This window comes from Equus quagga, chromosome 2, assembly GCF_021613505.1.
Source record: "Equus quagga isolate Etosha38 chromosome 2, UCLA_HA_Equagga_1.0, whole genome shotgun sequence".
Lineage (NCBI taxonomy): Eukaryota > Metazoa > Chordata > Mammalia > Perissodactyla > Equidae > Equus > Equus quagga.
Genome location: NC_060268.1, coordinates 86,754,546 through 86,777,572, shown reverse-complemented (window position 1 = coordinate 86,777,572; position 23,027 = coordinate 86,754,546). Strand labels below are relative to the sequence as shown.

At 43.0% G+C, this 23,027-nt stretch overlaps 1 protein-coding gene across 7 annotated transcripts in view; it reads left to right on the top strand.

The window, feature by feature from the left end:
* The window catches only part of CHD2 (chromodomain helicase DNA binding protein 2), a 112,929-nt gene extending 90,310 nt beyond the window's left edge, over window positions 1–22,619 (top strand). For all 7 annotated transcript variants that reach the window (XM_046652546.1, XM_046652545.1, XM_046652549.1 and 4 more), the window contains 6 exons: window positions 1,506–1,640; window positions 6,058–6,236; window positions 8,483–8,582; window positions 10,725–10,938; window positions 15,697–15,943; window positions 19,040–22,619. In XM_046652546.1, coding sequence (XP_046508502.1) covers window positions 1,506–1,640; window positions 6,058–6,236; window positions 8,483–8,582; window positions 10,725–10,938; window positions 15,697–15,943; window positions 19,040–19,373 — 1,209 coding nt within the window. In that variant the 3' untranslated portion in view covers window positions 19,374–22,619. The remainder of the gene's footprint in view (window positions 1–1,505; window positions 1,641–6,057; window positions 6,237–8,482; window positions 8,583–10,724; window positions 10,939–15,696; window positions 15,944–19,039) is intronic.
* Window positions 22,620–23,027: the final 408 nt, after the last annotated feature.

Here is a 23,027-nt window from a genome sequence, read left to right as displayed (position 1 = left end):
GAGATAGGACAGGTGAAACAAGCTGCATCTACAGGCAACTACTTGAAATATGCTCTCAGATTCATGGTAGAAAAGCACAATCCACAGATGACTTTCAATATTTGAAGCATTTGGAATTCAAACCAAATACTATCAAGAGTTAAGCTTTTGGAGTAGAAATGAATGAAAACCACTGCTATTATATAAGCTTCACTTTGGGGGTTTTATGACGTTCATTCCAAACCACAGAATCCTGGTACAGTGTTGCGTGTATGTTTGCTGACTTCTGATGAAATTATTTTGCAATTAATCCTTAATTGTTGTTAAAACATACAGGCAACGACTGTAATTCCACCATCCAGTTATCACTCCAGTAGATTTCTTGATGAATACCTTTGGAACTTTTGTGTTATGCAGTAGGAACAAATACAAAATAAAAATCAGACCAGGCTATTTGGGTAGCCTTTTCTCCCCACTTAGCCAATATATCACAAACAACTTGCCAAGTGAATAAATAATTGGTGAAATCATTTTTAAGAGATAAGGAAGATTCCAGTTGGTTATGACATCTTGGAAACAATTTAAGTCTCTCGTATTGAAATTGCTTTCAAATATTTAATGTTATAAACCATACTGTGACAGGTATCTTTGCATTTGTGCTTCCATAGAAAGATTTTCTTTTTTTAAGGTGAAACGTTTCAAAACTAAGAGCACAAAGAACGATTTAACAAAGATCCATTTATCCACTACCCAGTATTACAGCTGTTGTTGACATTTTTTCATGTTTACTTCAAGTGGCTCTTTTTGGCTGCTGTATTTTGTGTTTCATGCAAACATTACCGATGCTGTTGAAGCTCCCCTTATTATTTCTCCCGACTTCATGACTCTCCCTCTCTTTTCTCTTCTCCGTAACACTACTCTGAAGTTGGTTTGAAGCCTTCCTGTCCATATTTTATACTTTTATTACATATTTTATAATCATAAAATGTAGTATTGTTCTATGTTTTTAAATGTTCATATTTGAAGTCATTTTTTATATATCTATATCCATCCTTCTGTAGCTTTTCATGGATAAATGAGATTTATCTATGTGGATTCATGTAGATTATAATCACTTATAATATTTTAGTTAATGCACATCCCCAGATCAAAGTGTATATTCATTTATAAGCTGTTGATAAAAGTTGCTACGTGATACTCTACAAGAGCTCTGCCAATTTACAATCTTAACCTCTTGATGTCATTTTTGCGCATTTATGGATGAGGGAATAGAAGCCAAAATAGCGTTGATGAAGCTCACGTTATAATTGGATATGTTTAGAGACAGAAATGGGAATGATGTATGCTTAAGCTGCTAATCAAATAGGTTTGTCTTCATGATGTCTCAGAGGACTTTATTTTACTTTTTTAATAAACTGAGGCCATCATGTTTACCCACTGTAGCCATGTGACATAGGTTAAAAAGTCCAAATTGCAAGGCAGGATTGCACAAATGACAATGACTCCTTGTAACTCTTTTTTAAAAGCCTAAAGGTGGTGATGCCAAATCTTCGAGTAAATCAAAGCGATCTCAGGGTCCTGTCCATATTACAGCAGGAAGTGAACCTGTCCCCATTGGAGAGGATGAGGATGATGATCTGGACCAGGAGACATTCAGCATAGTAAGTCCTGAAATTGAGGGACACTGGTGTCTGCAGCCACGATGCTTGCTGCAGCTCTGCCTTTCATAGGTCCAGCCACACAGCCTCAGTTGGTCTAAGCACTAGGACATTACTTTGGAAAAACAGTCTAATATCTGAAGACCTTGTGCTCTGGAACAGGCTGGTAGGAAGAGATTTTCTTACTCTGTCTCTAGTGAAAAAGAATTTTAAGGAATGGATTTCATGTCTTGTGCTGCTAGTTGGAGAGGCTGCAGGGGCCCTTAGAGGCGTTTGGAAAATGGAAATGTTCACTGAGCTAACATTTATTGACTGCTTGGTGTGTGCCAGCCCTTGCAGTTACCATGTTGAATAAATAACTGTTTCTATCATTGTAAACTTTACGTTTGAGGAGGGGAGATAGATAACCATGTTTGTGCTACTGTGATGGGACTGTGGAGGAAAAAGACCAGATACCACGAAGATCCTGTGAGAAAGGGATTTGACCCAGTCAGGGGATATCAGGAAGGCGTGTTTAAGGAAGCAATGTGTGAATTGGGTTCCGAAGGAAGAGGAAAAGATAACAGGAAAAGAGGGGAGGGAAGAACATGCCAAGGCAAGGCAGCAGCATGCACGGAGGCCACGTGGCAGGACAAGGTGTGTGCACTGAGGAGGTTACAGAAGGCCACTGGCTGGAGTGGTGAGAGCAACGGGACAGCATGACAGGAGACGAGACTGGGATCCTGGCTGAGTGAGCTGGAGCAGCGGTGAACGTGGCATATCTTATGTGCTTCCGTGTTGTGGTGCAAGGAGCCTAGGATATGGTCTGTCTCTCCTTTTGAGACAGGGAAGGTGGTGGGGAAGGAGTGCAAGGGCCAGATCTTGCAGGGTTTGGGAACAGGCCGGTGTATCCTCAAGACCCTTAGCCCCTTCCTGGAGCTGCATGTACGTCATTTCTCTGTGCCCCAGTCGACGATCTCCTCCCAACCCTCCTGTGGTCTCTTCTCCCCGAACTTGCATAAACCACAGTTCACTTGAGCAGTTAATTCAGTCTCAAAAAGAAAGTGATCTTCTTCTAAATCTCAAAATATTCCTGCTCTGTGGCAGCAAAGGATAGAATTTTGACCTCACCCTGTAAGGTAGTCTCCTCTCTCTTTACCCCTTTCTCTCTGTTCCCCAAAACCCATATGCATATGTATATGTATATTTTTTTTCTTTGCACTTATCTCATTTTTCTTAATTCTCTTTACTTTTCTGCCTGTGAGCTCTCTGAGGGCAAGTACGGTGTCTTATATAAAGTACATCCAGATTCTAGAAGTATATTGATAAATGAGTAAAGTGAGTAAATGAATAAATTCATTATACAACCAGCTATCTGATCTGTTTGCTGGTTCTTCCTTAGCCCAGTATTTGTAAGAGAAAAATGCTACATAATGCTTCTATCAATACCATACTATGTTAAAAAATACTTTTACATACTGGCTCATTTACCCTTGTTTTTGTATTATGAAATCTTTAAAAAATACACAAAAATCTCAGGAATATAATAGACATTGATATAGGTACCACAGAACTCTGTCAAATCTGAATTTTTTAAAGCTCAGAATATAAAGTTGAGGCCCCTGGTGTTCTTCACTCTAAACCCATGCTTTTCCTTTGTTACCTCCCCAGAAGTGACCACGATTCTAAATTCAGTTATTATTCTCATGCGTGATTTTAGAGTTTTACTGCTTATGTCTCTAAAGACAGTAATAGCTCACATAAACAGCCCGGCATTGTGTGTGTGCTTTATGTGTATTTTCTCCATAACAATCCTGTGAGGTAGATAATTATTTCCATTTTACATATTAAAAAATAAGGTGCAGAGAGTTAAGTGGCTTGTCCTATGTCACACAGTTAAGATGTAGAGCAAATATTTGACCCTGGCAATTTGGCATGAGAGTGTGGGTTCTTAACTATTGTACTACACGGCCTCCCATTTATCCATAAATAGCGTCGAATATTGCTTCCCATGTTTAAAAGCTTTATATAAATGCCACACTCTGCATCTCCTGTAACTTGCTTTTCTTCCCTCAGCATTGACGTTTTTGAGATTTATCCATGTTGATAGTTGTGTCTCTGATTTAAATGTTTCATATTATTCTGCTCTATAACTTCCACAATTTATTCTATCAGTGGACATTGGGGTTTTCCCAAATGTTTACTATTACAAAGAGGCTTTGGTGAGATTGTAAATATTTCCTTGTACACATGTGTAAGAGCTTCTCTAGAGTCTGTAGCTTCAACAGAAGCGCTGGGTGTTTCATTGGGTATGCACATCTACTTCTTTATTAGGGATTGCTGAATTATTCCTCAAAGTGGTTGTAGAGATTTACACCCCTTCTAGCAATGAATGAGAGTTCCGATTGCTTCCCAGTCTTGGAAACACTTGGTAATTTCTGACTTCTTAATTTTTGCTATTCTGAGGGGTATGAAATAGTGACCAGTGGTGTAGTTGGACATTCATGTTTCCATGAATGAATTGCCTATTCAATCCTTTGCCTATTTTGGGTAATTTGTCTTTTCTTGCCTTTTCTATATGAATCCTTATACATTCATGATAGAATCTTTTATCTGTTATAGTCATTACAAGTATCTTTTGGTTTGTGGTGTATCTTTCTCTTTTGTGTCTTATTTTTAAGTTGAAGTACAACATGGAAAAATAAACAGATTATAAGTGTATAGCTATGGTAATTATCACAAAGTGATAGAAGTTTGTAGGATATTCGTTGTTCTGAAGATTCGTGATCATGTGCCTTATAAATTTGTTGTACCAGATATTTAGTGACTGACAACCATGTCCTACAGGTCTGAAAAATTTTCTCGAATTATTTTGTGATAATTTCCTCCTAAGTTCTTAGTTTTATCTTTATGGAACTCCTTGTTTTTGGATATTGGACTCTGGGAGTGCTCCCTAATATAATCTTTTTTTCCATTTTCTATTTCTGCTTTTTTAGCTCTCATTTCTGGGAGATCTCCTCAACTTTATCTCCCATTATTTCTTTTGAGGTTTTCATTTCTCTTGTCGTATTTTATTTCCAAGATCTTCCTCCCCCACCCCCATGGTTATTTGGATGTTTTTATATTTCTCTTTATTTCCCATCATTAATGTTAGGTGTTTCTTCAGATGGTTTGGTAATCCTCAGTTGTCTCTTCTCTTTAGTTTGTTTTTTGTCATTCGTGTTAGATGCTTCCTCAGACGGCTTGGTAATCCTTGCTTATGCTTCAGAGTAGGGGACTGAGTGTCTGCGCTGAAGCTCTGAGCACATGGGGCTCATCAGCTTTGAGTGTGTTCACTGGAGGGTGATCTGGTTGGGCTTCTTCCTTGGGAAACTTCCAACGGATAGTCAGCATCTTCTGGTTGTTCCTCTTGGGTGGTCAGATGTTGTGGGGAAGAATCCCCCAGTCTCCTGACTGGAGGGGAAGCCCTGGCCTCTTCATTCTGGAGTCCCAGAGGCAAAAGACTGGGCAGTGGCTCATCTGGTGTGCGTGTGTTCACAGAATCTTGTTTTCAAGGCAGTAGCCTTGCCGCTCAGCTATGCCTGTGTAGCCCAGTTCAGAGACCTTTCTTTTGTCCTCTCCAAAGAATAAACCTCCTGTCTTGTGCTGGGTGGAGTTGGAGACCTAGGTGTCTGTTATGAATCCGAGTGTCTCTTCCTCTTCAGCAGTCTTTTAGAAACCTGTCCTTATTTGTAGCTCTCACTCCAGTTCCAAAGGTCCTTAGTTAGTCTTTGGGGGAATTTTGCAGTATAAATCAGGTTGTTTCTCAGCTTTCTTCACTGCGGCCTTAGGATTTTAGTTTTCTCAGGTCTATGAAGTCATTTCCCTTGCTGCCAATATTTTGTTGCTGTTGTTTTCTCTTTCATTTTCCCTGTCTTTGTGAGCTTCTCTCTTTTAAAGCAATCCCTTTACTGTTGTTATAATGGGGCTGGGGAGGGAGAGAAATAGATTCTTGTCTTCAGTCCACCATCTTTATCTGGAAGCCTTTCCCTTAGTTTCTTAGAGTTCTGAAGGACTTGTAAGTGTTTTATCCTGGAGTTTTAGATAGTTTGTGCTGGGAAGTTTTCAGGTCAGGTCTGTAAATTTGCTTCTCATCTGATCTCCATAATGGCCAGGAGATTGTCATGCCCCTCTTGTGGATGAGGAAACAGAGCAGCATTTTGAGAGGCCACGTAAGCAGTAGAAGGTTGCTGCTCTAAAGGTTGGTGCTGGGACTTGCACCTCAGGTTTTTCTGACTCTGACGTTTATACTTGTGCTGCTGGCTTTCCCCGCGTCTCCTGTAGTGACTATATGGCATGAGGGTGGGCCATGTCTTCTCTGGGAATTCAGGGTACAGTAAGCAAGGGAGAAGACCTCTTGGCTGCAGATATTTTATGTCTCTGCTCTCTTGGCCTGTTCCAGTGTAAGGAGAGGATGAGGCCTGTGAAAAAGGCACTGAAACAGCTGGACAAACCCGACAAGGGGCTGAGCGTGCAAGAACAGCTGGAGCACACGCGGAACTGCCTGCTGAAGATCGGAGACCGCATAGCCGAGTGCCTTAAAGCTTACTCAGACCAGGAGCACATCAAACTGTGGAGGAGGTAACCTACCTTGGCCTCGAACTGCCCGCTTTCATTTGACAGAGTGTGTGTGTGGCTTCTGTTTGTGTCTTATAAAAGGTGACATAGCCATATAATGATTTTTTTTCCCCCAGCGAAAGCCATCTGTTGGCAACATACCTGCAGGTTTCAATCTTATTTTCCTGAAATAGGCTGTTCCACTGAGACCAGTTTTTTGAATGGGTAGGATGATGTCATTATGTTACGACAGAAAGACAGTGATGCTGCATGTGCTGGCCTACTTTCAGAATAAAGACTCAGTCTTTAAACCTGGAAGAGAGAGAAATCATCTAGTTTGACTGCTTCACCCATCTCAGGTTGATGTTCAGATATAATATGATAACTAATTGGTTAGTTCTCTACTAACACATGAGGGGAAACAAAGGTTAACACCATCGGAACTGTGAGCTGTCTATTCTCTTTAGTAATTGAAGAACTCTCGTAGTAATTTGGATTAATGCAGTTAATTTATAACTTTAGTTTGTAAGGCATCTTGAGTTAACATATATTCATTTCTATATTTACTTTTGATATTTTAAGAAAACATGACTGGAATTTCTGAAAGACAGTTGTGACATTGTCTCTTTCATAATCCACGGTTACTTTGAACACATATACTTGATGGTTAATGTAATTCTCTTTGTATAATATGCCCAGTATCAGTGGATTGGTTTTTGAGTAAAAATGGATTTAAGAACATCTTCTGTCATGATGCTATCCATAGCATGCTTCATACCTATAAAAAAAAAAAAAAAAGATACAAGTTTTGAATTGTTAACTTTTCTTCCCCTTTACACTATTACCAACTTCTTCCCGTACCTAGCCACATGGCTCCAACCTTAATCCCTGTTGGAAGATAACCAAAGGTCATCCTGGTACATAGATCCGTGAAACTAGGCTTCTTCCTGTGCACTGGGGCCTGTCTGTTCCAATGTGCTGGGCACTGTGGTCCTGGCTAGCAGTAGTTCATAAGAGGTTCTTGCCCACTCCTGAGAAACTGCCCATCATGAGGTGGTAATTGCAAGACCACGTGTATTGGGAGTTCCCAGGAGGAAGCACACGCAGAAGAATAGTGAGGGAGGGTGGTCTTCTGAGAGGCAGGCACGTATGCTTGAGCTGGGCAGAGAGGGGCTGAGTGGACTTGCTTAGATGAAGAGAGTTCTCAGGCTTCAGCAAAGGCTTGAACGTGGGGCAGTGAAGGGGTGGGGAGGTTTTTAGGGTTTGAAGGCAGTTGGTTAAGGCAACTGAAGCCCTGTGACAGAAGGCCTTAGACAGGAAAGTAAATGGCTTTCCACGCGTTGCAGCAGGTTACTAGTTTGGGGGCCAGTACAGTATTCTGTGAGTGGTACAGCATGGCATGGTGAAACTGCTCTCTGGAAAGGGTGAGAGGAGGCGAGACTCCTTTTCCTATTCGCTGCTCTCAACACCTGTTTTATCTCTCACTCCTCTGTCGATGGCAATGCCATGCTGGGGTGACTACAGTGGAATTGGAGGGGAGAAGTCCCCCAGAGTTTTAAGGAAAAAATGACAGTCCTTGGTGGCATTGACTGGGAGGGAAGAAGGGGCAACCGTGCGGAGATGCCCAACTGTATGTAGGTCCCAACCTGGGAGGTGGCGATTACAGCGGGTTGCATGGCAGAGTCCAGAAAGTGTGGAAGGTGGAGGAGGACTTTAGGACTGGAGTCTTGGTGCCAGGGAAATAAATTAAAATGGGATTTTAGCTGAGACAGAACCCTGGTCTCCGGACCCCTTGGTCAATCTCTGTTGATAGTAGCGTCTAAAGATGTATTATTGGGGCCGGTCCAGTGGTGTAGTGGTTAAGTTTGCTTGCTCCACTTTGACAGCCCAGGGTTTGTGGGTTCAGATCCCAGGCGCAGAACTGCACACCACTGCTCATCGAACCACGCTTTGGCAGCATCCCACATACAAAATAGAGGAAGATTGGCACAGGTGTTAGCTCAGCCACACTCTTCCTCAAGCAAAAAAGAGGAGGAAGACAACAGATGTTAGCTCAGGGCCAATCTTCCTCACCAAAAAAAGAAAAAAAGGTATAAAGATGTATTATTGATGCAAAGAACTGAAAGAATATTTCTGTAACTTAATTTCTATACTTTGAGAGTATTCCACGGCAAAATTCAATAGTTTGCCATCCATAAAGAGAATAAAAAAGTGATTCTAGAAATACTGTAATTTACCAACTGGGTTTTTTTGTTTTTGTTTTTTTTTAGGAACCTATGGATTTTTGTTTCTAAGTTTACAGAATTTGATGCTCGAAAATTACATAAGTTATACAAGATGGCCCATAAGAAAAGATCTCAAGAAGAGGAGGTAAAATACAAATTTAATCCTAATTCATACAAACAGATAAAAACCAGTTCTTCAGAAAAATTCCTTAATGACTGTTTTTCCCTGGGGAGAGGAGCATAGGTTCTTGGTGCTGGAGGGGTCGCTGGTTGTCTTCCCTTACTTTACAGATGGAGGCATGGGTCCAAGAGGGGTGAGGAAGCCCACCCGTGGCCTGTCCTGTCTTGCACAGTGTGCTCTGTCACCGTATCGACTGTGCAGTTTCTTAACATTCTTCACTGGTGGTCACACTAACATTCAGACCCGATGGTGAAATAGCCAGGTATTGGGACCAGCATTGAGATTCTGAGAAGGGGTTGTTACCCCGTGTTCTTCTGTCCTGGAATCGTTTATTCACCAGGCCTTTCCTTCTTCCATGAGTGCAGGTCTTAATTTTATCTTATAAATCTGGCTCCTGATGGGTAACAGGGTTGTGGGCAGAAAATACTTTTTCTGTTCTTTCTGGGCCATGTGTACTTGATGTCCTTCCAGCTTTTGTACGTAGGGTCCCAGCTGCTCACGTAAAGGAGCAAACATGAGAAGGTGCCCAGAAGTTGCCTCCCCTTTTCTGGTGTAGTGGGATGGACGCAGAAGTGACTTGGCTGACGCTGCAGGGGCAGTGTTCCGTGTGCAGTCATGTCCATTTGCAGATCTGCTGACTTGCCACATGGGCCATACCCAAATTAGCTGGTTAGGGCCCATCTGGGAACATTTATGACCTCTTCCACTAACACGTCAGCGCCACGAAGGCAGAGGTATTATGTCTCTCATCCCCTGCTGCATCCTCAGCTCCTGGGGTGGAGCTGGGCACAGGGCAGATGCTCAGAACTGTTTGTTGCATGAGCATGTCCTATCCCCAGCACTGTTTGGAGCATGGCATAGTACCCTCAAGTCGTTTATAATTGAATTCTATATGGAAGAATATGGTATGGCAGTAATATATAGGAATAATATTCTAATGTTGCTGAACGTTAGTGTGAACTTTAAGCATTATAAAAAGACTTGAAAGAATAGTCAGGAAAGGCCCCAGGAGGGAATGAAATAGTTGGGAAAAGGCCTTTAGGAAAGAGATAAAATTAAAATGAGCTTTTGAAGTTGGACATACGATATAAAGGGCTTCATTAGTCTCAGTACCAGAAGTTGGGTGAGTTGAATAACGAAAGTAGTGATCCCACTAGTGGGGGTGTACACTGTCACAACCTTTCTAGAGGACAGTTCAGGAAGATTTATCAACAGACTAAAACATACAATTCTCCTTCTAAGAATTTAGTTTAAAGAGATAATTAAGAGTTAAAACATGTTTATAGTGGAAATGACTTGACCATCCAAGAGTAAGAAATAGATTAAATAAGTCATGATATATCCATATCAGGGAGTATTATTCAACCATAAAAATAATGTTGTGGACATAAGTTCACATGAGAAGATTTGTACAATATATTAAGTGAAAAAAGAATACCAAATAATATTTTTGTTTAAAAATGTATGTAGTATGTATGTGTAAACACGCACAAAGTGGCTTAGAAAGACATGGACCAAATTATTAACAGTGATTCCTTTGGTAGTGAGATTTTAGGTGACTTTGCCTTTTTCCTTTTTTTCTTACTGTATTTTCTGATGTTTCTATATCAAATACTTTACTTGTTTGGCAAAGAAATGGTGTTACTCAAACATTTAGATGTTTAGTTTGATGACTTTGGCATAGGAACTAGTTCCCACTGGACTAGTTGGGGGTTGTTTGTTCTAGTTAGCCTCAGAAAGTTGATGGCCCTGGTTTTACCTGGTCTAAGAGGAATGTCCGAGCATGCTGCCAGCATAGGCCCCTGTGCCACGCCCTGTGCGGTGACATCCAGCAGTCGTGTGCATGTGCTTACAGGTACTTGTCAGTGGAGGTTGGTTTTCTTGTAGTGGCCTAGTTAGGTCAGAGCCTCGGCTGGAGCTCTGTGAGGCCGTTCATGCTGTGGGAGCTCAGTGGAAGTGATGAGCAGTTTTTGGTAAGAAGGTGGTAAATGGCAGATCAAAAGCCAAGAGGGACAAGAAGGAAATATTTAGAGATGATGACATTTATACTATTCTTGAGAATTCAGCCTGGGATCTTGAGAGTCTTTGGTTTCCGTTTATCTACAGGAGCAAAAAAAGAAAGATGACGTGACTGGTGGTAAGAAACCATTTCGACCAGAGGCCTCGGGCTCAAGCCGGGATTCCTTGATGTCTCAGTCCCATACCCCGCACACCCTTCACCCTCAGAAGCCTCATTTGCCTGCCTCCCATGGCCCACAGATGCATGGACACCCAAGAGATAACTACAATCACCCCAACAAGAGACACTTTAGTAATGCAGGTATGGCACTACGTGGAGTTTTTAAAAGAGGTACCAAAAGAAGAGTCATTTTATTTTCCAGACACAGCAGCTGGACCTTTGTGCTTTATTCTCTCCTCTCACTTTATTGTCCTCTTTTTTCTGAATGAGATAAAGCATGAGATAAACATTCCAAAAGGCTATTATTTCAACTTTAAGAAGAACATAGCCACCATAAACAAAAGACAAACGATAGACTGAGGCAAACAATTTACATTATATATGACAGTTAAATTGTTGAAACTGCTAATATTGAAAGAGCTCTTGTAAATTGATAACGAAAGGACACCCAAATAGAAAAATGGGCAAAGGTTAAGAATAGGGAATTCATATAGGAGAGGAGATTGAAATGGCCCGTGTGACAAGATAACCAACATTCCTATTAGGGAAATGTAAATTAGAGCAGCAAGGCAACCAGTTTTTTTCTCCTTTCAGATCAGCAAAAATTAAAATGTGAAATACACACAAATTGCTAAGTATAAGTTGCTACAATCTTTCCAGAAGGTAATCTGAAATATCTAAATACATAGGCCCTTTTGCTGGGAGTCTTTCCTGTCGAAATAAAAACACACATGTGTCTGAGGATACCATTCTAGCCTTATAATGTCAAAAAGCTAGAAATAACTTGAGTGTCCATTAATAAGAGAATGGTTAAGTGAATAATAGGACATTTGTACTGTATACTATTATCAGTTATTGAAAAGAATGAGTTAGCTTTATAGATTAAAAAAACTTGGAGGGAGGGGCTGGCCCTGTGGTGTAGGGTTAAGTTCACATGCTCTACTTTGGCGGCCTGGGGTTTGGAGGTTCAGATCCTGGGCATGGAGCTAGCGCCGTTCGTCAAGCCATGCTGTCATGGCCTCCCACATAAAATAGAGGAAGATTGGCAACAGATGTTAGCTCGGGGCTCATCTTCCTCACAAAAAAAAAAATTGGAGGGAAAAAGAGCAGCAGCAACAACAAAATCCGTATGTCTGCATGTTTGAATTTGTTTATTGAGGTGAAATTCACATCATAAACTTAACCATTTAAATGATCAATTTAGTGGCATTTAGTACATTCACAGTGTTGTGCAGCCACTACTTCTGTCTTGTCCCAAAACATTTCTGTCACTCCAAATGGAAATCCCAGACCCTTTAAGCGGTGTCTCCCTGTTACCCCCTTCCCTCAGCCCCTGCAGCCACCCATCTATACTCACTCTCTGGATTTATGTATTCTGGATGCTTCATATTAATGGAATCATAATATGTGTCTGACTTCTTTTAATTGGCATAATATTTTCAAGGTTCATCCGTGTTGTAATGTGTCAATATTTCATTCCTTCATGTGTCTGAATGATATTTCATTGTATGGATACAGCACAGTTTTTTATCCATTCACCAGTTGATGGACGTTTGGGTTGTTTCTGCTTTTCGGCTGCTGTGAAGAATACTGCTGTGAAAATTTGTGTGCAAGTATTTGAGTACCTATTTGCAATTCCTTTAGATATATACCCAGAAGTGGAATTGCGGGTCATGTGGTAATTCTATGTTTAACTTTTTGAGGAACCATCAAACTTTTTTCATAGTATATGTTTGAATAATATATTTGTATAAGATAGAGAAAGATGTGAAAATATACACACAATATCAGTTATTTTAGGACGGTAGGAATGGAGGGGAGATTGGAGGAAGGAAGTTAGTGTCTCCATCATCTGTTGCTTCCCTGGTTACAGTGAGCATGAATTACTTTTAAAGATAAAAGTTATAAGAATAAAGGAGAAAAACCATATAGAATAAAATCTAAAAAGTATGTAGTATATGTAGAAGCAGAGTATAAGATTTTACAGTCAAATATTCCATAATAATCAGAATGAAGTATACATTCCTTCTAAACTTGAATTTTAGGATTTCCATTTGATTTAAAAAAAATACATTCTGGTCTTCTGGTAAAATTCTCAAGCATTTAGAAAGGTCAATTTTCTCCATCTTTTCCTCTCTTTTTGAACATACTAATTGTAGTTATTAAAAATCTTGCCTGTTAACTCCAATATCTGAATTATTGTGAGTCGTTTTCTGTTGTATGCTTGTTTTCTCTTGGCTTTCAGTCACGTAGTCCTGTCTTTTGACGTGTCAAGTTATTTTTGATTAAATGAGGTACACTTTTTAAAAAAAATTGTAGAAGCTCCAAGTGATGTTAGCTTCTCCGAGAGAAATTCACCCTTTCCTCCCCGGGGCACCTCAGGTGGGAGGCAATCATCTTGATCTGGTCTGCCTCTGCTCCCCTGTTCCTGGGGTTTAGCTCCTCATAGTGCTCAACAAGGGCCTGTGGCATCCTCTGCCCCTCCCCTTGGCAGGTCTTAAACTCGAATCTTGGTTTTCTCGGTACCATGAGACGGTCCCCAACTGCTCTGCTCTTCAGGGGGTTTCAGCTTAGCTTTTTAAAAAGCCTTCTGCTTGAAGTTTCAGCAAATGTCCTAAGGGAAGACTGGCTGTGTGTTAGAAGTCCCTCAAGTCTACTATGTCCCTCTAGCCTTAAACGGTCCCCAAAGGCTCTGCTGGTGTCTTCCCTCCAGCAGTGGCCCTCTAGCCTGGGAAAAGCTCGGATTTTCATCCTTTTACCTGTGCTCAGAATCACAGGTTTCCCCAGTGGCTGCAGAAGGCAACTCTTACCTCTTGGAGGTTTTCTGCTCTTCAGTCTTTTTCCCCTCTAGTCCTGATCGCTTTGGCTGTTCTTTGATGTCTTTAAACAGGTTATATTTTGTTTATCTGGCCTTTCTCATTGTTCTTGGCAGAGTGTGATTCTGTTGCAAACTACCTGGAAACAGAAGTTCCGTGTCTTTTCATCTTAAAAATCTAAATAGTTCAAAATTAATTGATCACTGTTTTGTTGAGGGCAGAAAAGGTAATGACTGTACAGGATGGTTGGGAAATGTTTCCATGTTCTTAGATCTAGTTATGTGAGTTGTACTGACTTTTTCCTGGATTAGACTAGTTTTGTGTTATTCATGTGATGTCACTGATTTTTATATTCTGATCCTTTGAAAGAACTCTTCTTATTGAGGTAACTGTAGTCTTTTATTTAAATCTTGGATTCCTCACCCATCTCCTTAATAGCTCAGTACTTCCTAACCAGTGACCTACCTCCTGGAGGGTTCTAGAAGAAAGAAAAGCACTGTTTGATTTCTCTGGAAGTAAATGACTTGGCTTGAGTTTTAAGCATCTTGACTATTCCACAGACATTGACACCCTGTTTGAAATCTTACTTTCCATTTGGTTTGAAGCCATCTTCAAGTGATCCTTTCATGTTGTGAAGGTGTCTCTTTTTGTTGTTATTTGTTAATTCTTAGTTGAATACTGAAACGTTTTTTACTTCTTGGTCCTCTGGCCTGATCCACCCTGGATCAGCAATGAATTTAAACCACTGTTGACTGTACATTATTTTAATGGTAGACATTTCTAAGCTACACAGGTTCCTTGATGGTATTATTCTTTGGATCTGTAGAAGAATGCTAGAAGACCAGCAAAATAAGTAGACGTTTATTTGGTGGTATATCTTTTGTCTTAACATAGTTGTAGATAGAAGATTGGATTTCTCATGAGGCCACGTAGTTCCTTCTGGTCAAGCCTCTGTACTAGTTTTGTAAGGCTGCCTGTAACAAAGTACCACAAGCTGGGTGGCCTAAAACACATCAGTTTATTCTGTCACAGTTCTAGAGGTCAGAAGTCTGAAATCGAGGTGTCCTCAGGGTTGGCTCCTGCTGGAGGCTCTGAGGGAGAATCTGTTCCGCGCCCCTCTCCTACCTTATAGTGGCTGCTAGCAACACTTTGTGTTCCTTGACTTGTGGCCACATCCCTCCAGTCTCTTCCTCCATCTCTACATGGCCCTCCTCTGTGTGTCTCTGTCGCAAGTTTCCCTCTGCATTTCTCTTAAAAGGATATCTGTCATTGGATTTAGGCCCAACCTGGATCTCAGATGACCTCCTCTCTAAATCCTTAATTATATCTGCAGAGACCCTATTTCCAAGTAAAGTCACACTCACATGTTCTGGGTGCACATGTATTTTGGGGGCCACAATTCAACCCACAATAGCCTCCATTCCTGAACGTCTGTGTTTTCACTGCCTTCTCTGATTCAAATAAGTGTGATTCTTCTCTTCAGGGCAAAACAGAGGCTATAGAAGCTAAGACAAATTTCAATTTGACCCTATCCTTGAGAGTTGGAATGCTGACCCAAATGCAGAGTTAGAGGAATCACTTTTTATAGGAGGAGATCCATTTTTTGGTCTAAGCTGAAGAAGAATAGAGTAGAATCAGTAGGGATAGTCCGGAAAGATTTTCAGAAACTAGGCACAGCTTATGGTACCAGCAGGTAAATAAACGTTAGACATGTAAACAGGATATTGTCTTGTGGCTGTGAAAATCAGCAGTGCTGTTTTCCAAATTAATGTTTGGTTTTGTTTTTTGAGTGAAATCTCATTTTAAAGGTCTGCCCTAGATTGGAAGGTAAACAGATATGGAAAATGAAGAGTAGTAGTTCTCAAGATTTTAGGAGAAAGGCAGTGAATTTTATTTTGCCTTAAAATTTGGGGGAAAGAATGTTAGGACTCATTATTGGTATGTTAACCACCAACAGAAAGGCCATGAAGGAGGAAATTAAATGTCTGTTTATAACATGTGTCAGCCTTTCAGTTTAAACTGTAGTGGACGTGAAATTTAGCCATTTCTTGCAGTCATGAGACCATTCTTTCCTTTCCTGCAGATCGAGGAGACTGGCAGAGGGAAAGAAAGTTCAATTATGGTGGTGGCAACAACAATCCTCCGTGGGGTAGTGACAGGCACCATCAGTATGAGCAACACTGGTACAAGGACCACCATTATGGGGACCGGCGCCACATGGACGCCCACCGTTCTGGGAGCTACCGACCCAACAACCTTTCCAGAAAGAGACCTTATGACCAGTACAGCAGTGACCGAGACCACCGGGGACACAGAGATTATTATGACAGGTATGCAGAAGGCCCTGAGACAGCAGGAGCTGACTTCTGCCAGGAGATTTGTTGTTTGCAAAGGAGAGACAAGCAACCTAATACATTAATGTATTAATCTATCAAGTGCTCATTAAACATCTTCATGTGCCAGGCATGGTCCCAGGTCTGATCTAACATTTCTGCCGTCAAGGCATCTTCATGATGTTGGGGAGGAGTCACGAGGTAGACAGCCGATTGTGTGTGCGCTGCTTGGATGGTTGAAAGTAGGGATTTTTGAGTTTTTCCTGAGGGCTGGGGAAGAGGGAAGGCTGTTGCTTCTTGTTTTGGGCTCTAAAGAGCTAAGCAGAGGGAAACGGAATAGGCATCGGAGGCCCAGACCAAGGCTAGGGACCCAGGAAGGGATGCCTAAAAGATTAACAGATTGCATAGTGGGGGTATTGAATGCCAAGTTATAGGTTTTAAGTTTTATTCTCTGGGTCATAGGGAGCCATTTGCAGTTTCATTATCTCAATTGTGCAGGAAAAGTTTTTGCCTTCCTCTGAGGAAATCTAGGGAAGTGGTAGCCATAAAATAGTAAAGTAAAGCAACCAGAATTGTTAAGCTGTGTGCTAGGCTCTCAGCCACACTAGGTTCAGGGATCCACGTGGATACCAGCCCACAATTTATGGGTCATAGACTTTTGAAGTTATACCCTCTCTATAGCTGTATAATATGATATGAAGGGCCAAGCTTTGAAGTTGTGAGAGTTAGCAAGTAGAAGAGGGCCTGAAGAGGTTTTACTTGTTCTTTCTAATCTGAAGACTTGGCTGTATTTTAACCTCATAGCAACTTTGGTTTTCCCTAACCATTTGACTAATGGTATGCTTTGTTTGGACTGCACTTTGAATTTAAAATAGGAAAATTTTGTATAAATATCTCAGTATTCTGCCTTCTTTTTGGAAGATCTGGTAACACCAGGCTGCACTGGCCCAGCATCTGTAGCCAAGTAGCAGCTGCCTCCTTTAGAACGGGTCTGTACCCCTCACCCCCGCCCTCCCGTATTGTCCAGTCAGGTTCCAGTGGACCCTGCATTCCTTTGTGGAGGTCTGTATTCCCTTTAGTATCATTTTTCTTCTGCCTGAAGGACTTTTGTTTTAGTGTGGGTCTGTTGGTGATAAGTTCTTTCCCTGTTTGTGTGTCTGAGAAAGTATTTTGCCTTCATTTATGAAAGATACTTTTGCTGGGTATAAATTTCTAGATTGACACTTTCTTTCAGTACTTTAAAGATGTTCCTCTTCTCTGTACTTGCATTGTCTCTGAAAGGTCCATCATCTCTATCTTTGTTCCTCTTTACAGGATGTGTCTTTTTTTCTTCATCTCTAGTTTTTAGCAATTTGATTATAAACAATGATCATTACTATCAAATTTGGAATTTTTTTTACGTTTATTTCTTCAAATACTTTTCTGTCCCCCAACTCTTGTCTCCTTTGAAGATTCTAATTATATCAGGCTGCTTGAATTTGATTGATAGCTCACTGGTACTCTGGTTTTGTGTGTTTGTTTTTTTGCTGAGGAAGATTAGCCCTGAGCTAACATCTGTGCCTGTCTTTCTCCACTTTATATACAGCGTGGCAGATGAGCAGAGTAGGTCCATGCCAGGGATCCAAACCTGAGAACTCAGGCCACCAAAGCAGAGTTGTACGGAACTTGAACCACTTGGCCATGGGGTCAGCCCCTGTTTTGTTTTTTTTAAATTATGTTTTCTCTCTGTTGCATTTAGATAGTTTCTGTTGCTGTGTCTTCAAGTTCACTAATATTTTCCTTTTTAATGTCTACTCTCCCTTGAGGCTGAGGCCCATCCAGTATATTTTGCATTTCATACATTGTAGTTTTATCTCTAGAGAGTTGTATTTTGGCCTTTTTTCCCCCCTTAATTTAAATTCCCATGTCTCTATTTAACCTTTTGAAATCTGGAATACAGTTGAAAAATTGTTTTTATATCCTTGTCTACTCATTCTGTCATTTGGGTCAATTTCAGTTGATGTATTTATCTCCCTATTGTGGTCTTATTTTCTGGTTCTTTGCATGCCTGGTAATTTCGGATTAGATACCTCGTTGTGCTGGATATTTTTGCATTCCTATAAGTATTCTTGGGCTTTGTTGTAAGACACAGTCAGGTTACTTAGAAACAGTTTGATTCTTTCAGGTCTTGCTGTTGAGATTCGTTAGGCAGAACTGTCCGTTCCCCACCACCAAGGCGAGGATCCTCACTGTGCTCTGCCAGTGCCCCTGGGTCTTGAGGCTTTTTGGGATGGCTGGTGAGAATGGGCACTGTTCTGGCTCTGTGTGAGCACAGGGCACTTGGACCTCTACTCTCCTGGGTGATTCTTCCCCTGGCCTTCTGTAGTTTGCGCACATGTACACCCTGAATACTCAGGGGGGAACCCTCTGCATCCTAGTGGTGTGAAGTGGTATCTGATTGTAGTTTTGATTTGCATTGACATCTTTTCCTGTGCTTAGTGGCCCTTTGTATATCTTCTTTGGAGAACTGTTTATTCAAGTCCTTTGCCTGTTTTTGAATTGGATTGTTTGTCTTTTTGTTGCTGACTGGTACCAGTTCTCTTTCAATAGGATAATAAGCAGTTTACCATGGTCCTAAGAAAAAGATTTTAATATTCTTTGCATTGAGTCCATTTTTTAAATAATTTAATTAACTTTCACGTATTGTTGAATATTTAGGTTGATTGTGAGTTACTGATAACTTACAGAATAATTTCTGTGGCTCTTCTCCTATGCTAGGTCAAGGAATATGAAAATGTTTCTAGATCTTGCCAGTTTTCCTAAAGGGAGTATGAGTTTGCGAAGCCATCAGTGATTCACACGTGTACTTGTTTCATTGCAGACTCGATGAGTCTCATGGTTATTTCATAGGATGTGTTTTGCCAATAGTATAAAAAAAGCCCTTTGTTAGTACTTTCATTTTGTTTTTTTGATTCCTAGTAATGTAAGTATTTGCCCCTGAGTCCTTTGGAAGTGTCTTTCAATCTGAGTACATGAGGAGGAGCCCATGGGTGATAGAAAGGGGATGGGAATCTGGCTTTGGTCTTTTAGCTAATCCTTGCATCTCTGTTTCAGGCACCATCATGACTCCAAGCGGAGGAGATCCGATGAATTTAGGCCTCAAAATTACCACCAGCAGGATTTCCGACGAATGTCTGATCACCGCCCCGCCATGGGCTACCACGGCCAGGGACCCTCAGACCATTACCGCTCTTTCCACACAGACAAACTGGGGGAATATAAACAGCCCCTGCCCCCATTGCACCCTGCAGTCTCAGATCCTCGCTCGCCCCCTTCTCAGAAATCTCCTCACGATTCCAAGTCACCCCTGGATCATAGGTCTCCTTTGGAGAGATCACTAGAACAGAAAAACAACCCAGATTATAACTGGAATGTTCGGAAAACATAAAGGACAGCTCAGAAAGAAGAGGAGAGCAAAGAGTCATTAAGCACCTGGATATTTTTGGTCTGATCCAACAGGAGCCAGTTACCTAGACCAGTGAGTGGAGTTTCTGGACATGCTGCTGCTGGCAGCTCGCCGGCTGAAGGAGCACTTCAGGGAGGGGGAGGCCTTTTGGTCGGTCCAGCTTTGATTTGGGTCACCACTCCTGCACTTTGGCACCCCATCCCATTCCAGCCTGGATCTGGCCTCCCGCTTTGATGGGTGCTAGGAGGAAGAGGTGATTTTTTTTTTTTATGTACCAGCTTCATGGGCCGTTTCCCTGATGGAGGAAGAAGGCATCTTAGAGTCATGAATGTCGTATTGCCAGGGTCACTGCACCCTGGACCTCGGTGCAGTGGTCTGCGAAGGCGTGTGTGTGAAGGCTGCTGGGACCTGCTGGACAGCGTGTGATTTGGTTCACTGTGATGTGACGGATGCTGCTGATGGAGGGCGGGGCGTGGGGATGAGGGGGTGGGGTCTTGCATCATAGGACTTGAAGGGGAGCAGGTACACCCCTCGAATGTGTTCTTGGGAGAAATGACACTCGGGCCTCATTATGTGACATCCCTGGCACGGGGAGGGGGGATAGAGAGAGGGACACAATGGCCCCTTCCCTACCAACACTAATTTTCCCCACACTTTCTGCACATTTCAAAGGTTCGGTCTCCTGACTGGGCCTCCTTTGCCTCCTGTGCCGGGGACGTAGGGTCTGTGCAGCTGCCTTCTGAGTACTGTGAGTTAGGTGCCGCTGAGGTTGGCATGGGTCTTACTTGGTTGGGAGAGGGCTGAATGTGGGGGCAGGGTGGGGATAGGGAGGGGGTAGGGTGGCCCGGGAGCTGGAATCCCTGGTGGATTCCTGATTCCTGTGAGGAGAAGTAAAACTACAGGGCCTAGCGAGGAGGGGGAGTGGAGGCAGGCCTGCTGACCAGCTTGTTGCGGGCATGTGCCAGGAGTGGGTGCTGGTGCCAGTGGTGAAAGGTGTCCCAGTGTGGGGTTTGGTGGCGCCAGCATTGGGGGAGCGCTCAGTGTTGTTTAGGGCAGCATCTGCAGCTGCATCGTAGTTCCTCTTGCATGGCTTAAAGAAGTCGATGACAGCATCACAGGTCTCCTGACCCTCATGTGGTGGGTTCCTGTGGTGAACAGCTTTCCGCGGCTGGTTGAAGACCGTTAGAATTGAACTCAGTTTCTTTTAGAATGAGATCAAGTAAACTATAGACCTAAGTTAAATTTTTCCCACAATAGGAAGCATCCAACGACAGGGTGACTGCGCTGCAGACAGTAGAGTCATACTAGAGTTGCATTGCATTGGGACTGGGGGCAAGTTGGTTGCATCAGTTAAAGCAGGCTCCTTTCCTCCTTCTGATTCTGGGGCCTTCCGTTTTATCCATTTTGAACACAGCCTGCCAGTATTGTTAGCATATCCGAAGGCCTCTCTAGCTGGAGACAGAATAACCGACTTGAACATACAGTGTGCCTCTAAGTGTCCAGGCTCAGAGCTGGTGAAAACCCTTCTGTTGGGCATACAGAGTGTTAAACTCCCTGAACTAACCTGTGAGGACCTCGTAAAATCATTATCACTTACTTGCTGGTATCCTGGGCACCACCATTAATGCCTTTCCCAAAAAACTCCCCTCTAGTGAGGTGGCTGTGGTGTCAGGGCCGTTGCTGCTTGCTGCACAGCATGCTGGGGCTGGCCAGTGCTGGCTTCCAGACGAGAGTCTGGGTCCTCACAGCTCGTGTTGGCAGCTCAGTGGGGCCGCTGCCTTCTTATTTATCTCCTCATGGTACATGGGGCTGTTCACCTGGGGCTTCTGGCACGCATGCAGTGGGGCAAAGCCCACAGGACTGCATGGGAGCCTCCTGGCCACAGTCCTCCCCCGAGGACGTGCTATGACTGCTGAGGGGCAGAAGGTAGGAAATTACGTCTCTGCTTTGGCCACCACCAGTTTAGCTTCTGGCTGACAGTACTGACACTACTCCAGGCCAAAGAGGAGGGCTAGGCTGGCTGGCCGGGTGCTTGAGCGATGGGGTGAGGGCAGGCAGGAATGAGCCCAGCACGGCTTCCCCTGTGGAAGTCAGTACGCGTGCTCTGGGGGCGCGGCGTTTCCTTTCAGTCAGAGCAGTAACTGGAGGCCCTGCTTTTGGAAACTCATCAAGGTTTTTTCTCTGAACTCATTGATAGGAGATGTGAGTTATTCCCAAAGATGTCTCATTATAAGGAAAAAGGAACTTCCTTTTGTTCACATTCAGGACTTTTAGTGCCATATAATGTAGCAAAAGGCGATATCAGCCAGATCAGTGTTAAATTGATTATGAAAGTACAGTATCCCCGTAACAGCATCTCTTTTAGGTATTGAAGTATGTTTGAAGAGTGGGTTGGGAGAAAGGCATTTCCTCATTAATCTAAATCAGTATGAATACTGTATGCTTCTATCAAAACCAGAAATTTGCACAGGTAGAAATTCTCTCACTTGGGGATGGGAGAAGCTGCCCCAAGAATCTGTGAGGAAGGTATTCCATGGAGCGTAGCTTTGAGAGGCGTAGATATTGGGTAGAAATAGCAGGGGTTGAGGAAGTGGGAGGTGGGGTAGCATCACCTGCAAGCTGGAGATAAGCGAGGATTAACATGGGGTACCACAGCCTGGAGGAGGACTCGGTGACCCCCAGGCCGGTCTCCACTGGCTTTCAGAGCCAGCTAGAGAGGAACAGCCCGGCTCTCCGCCAAGCCCCTTCTCACGGCCCCTGGGCTCCCTCTTCTTTTAGTCATTCCTTACGCGCCCTTCGACAGGAAAGCAGAACGCTTCTCACATCGCGCTGCAGACCTTCTAGCCTGATGTCTGAAAGCTGCATCAGGATGCGTGGCGCACATGCAGTTCAGTCGTTTATTCACGCCGTGACACCGAAGCCGTGCAGACCAAACCCGCCGGCAGCAGGGGTGCTGGCCGGGCTGGCACCGGGGGTCTGCTGGCTGATCTGAGAGCTGCCGTGTCGGGCAAGGAGAGCCAGGCAGAGGGTCCAGGCTGCTTTAGTCCATCTGCGTCCCACTCGTTTGGGGACAGGTGGTTTTTCTTTATTGTAAAATTGTGGACTTTTAAAACCTGTTGACTAAACAGTAATTAATTTATATTTGTGAAAAATGCCACTGTCCTAGTGATTTCTGATGTAAATAATGTTGTTTATATAGTATGTATTAAATTTTCCTACATTGTAAAACTGCCGTACTTTTGACTCTTGTATATGGAAAGTGTCGCTAAGGATCTTCCGAATCCGGTGGACACGTTGCCTTGCATCGGTGTGAACTGTGGCGGCTCGTCTCCCCTCCCTTGGTTGCTGGGTCATCAGGATTTTTGACGGCTTGTGAAAGGGAGCCCTTTAAGATTGCATGTTTTCCCTGCGCAGCACAGGTTGTGGTGTTGGGCTCGGGACTCTGCGCTGCAGGCGTCTAAGATTCTTCCTGAGTAGCTGAGGTGATGGGGCCAGCCCAGCAGCGCCAGCCCAGAGCCCAGGTCCCTGCACCTGATGAGATGACGTGGAGGAGCTGCAGCGTGGAGGAGCAGGGCCGCCCTCATTCCCCGTGTTGGTTGTGCCAGGGAGGGTCCTGGGAGACCTGGAAGGTGCACC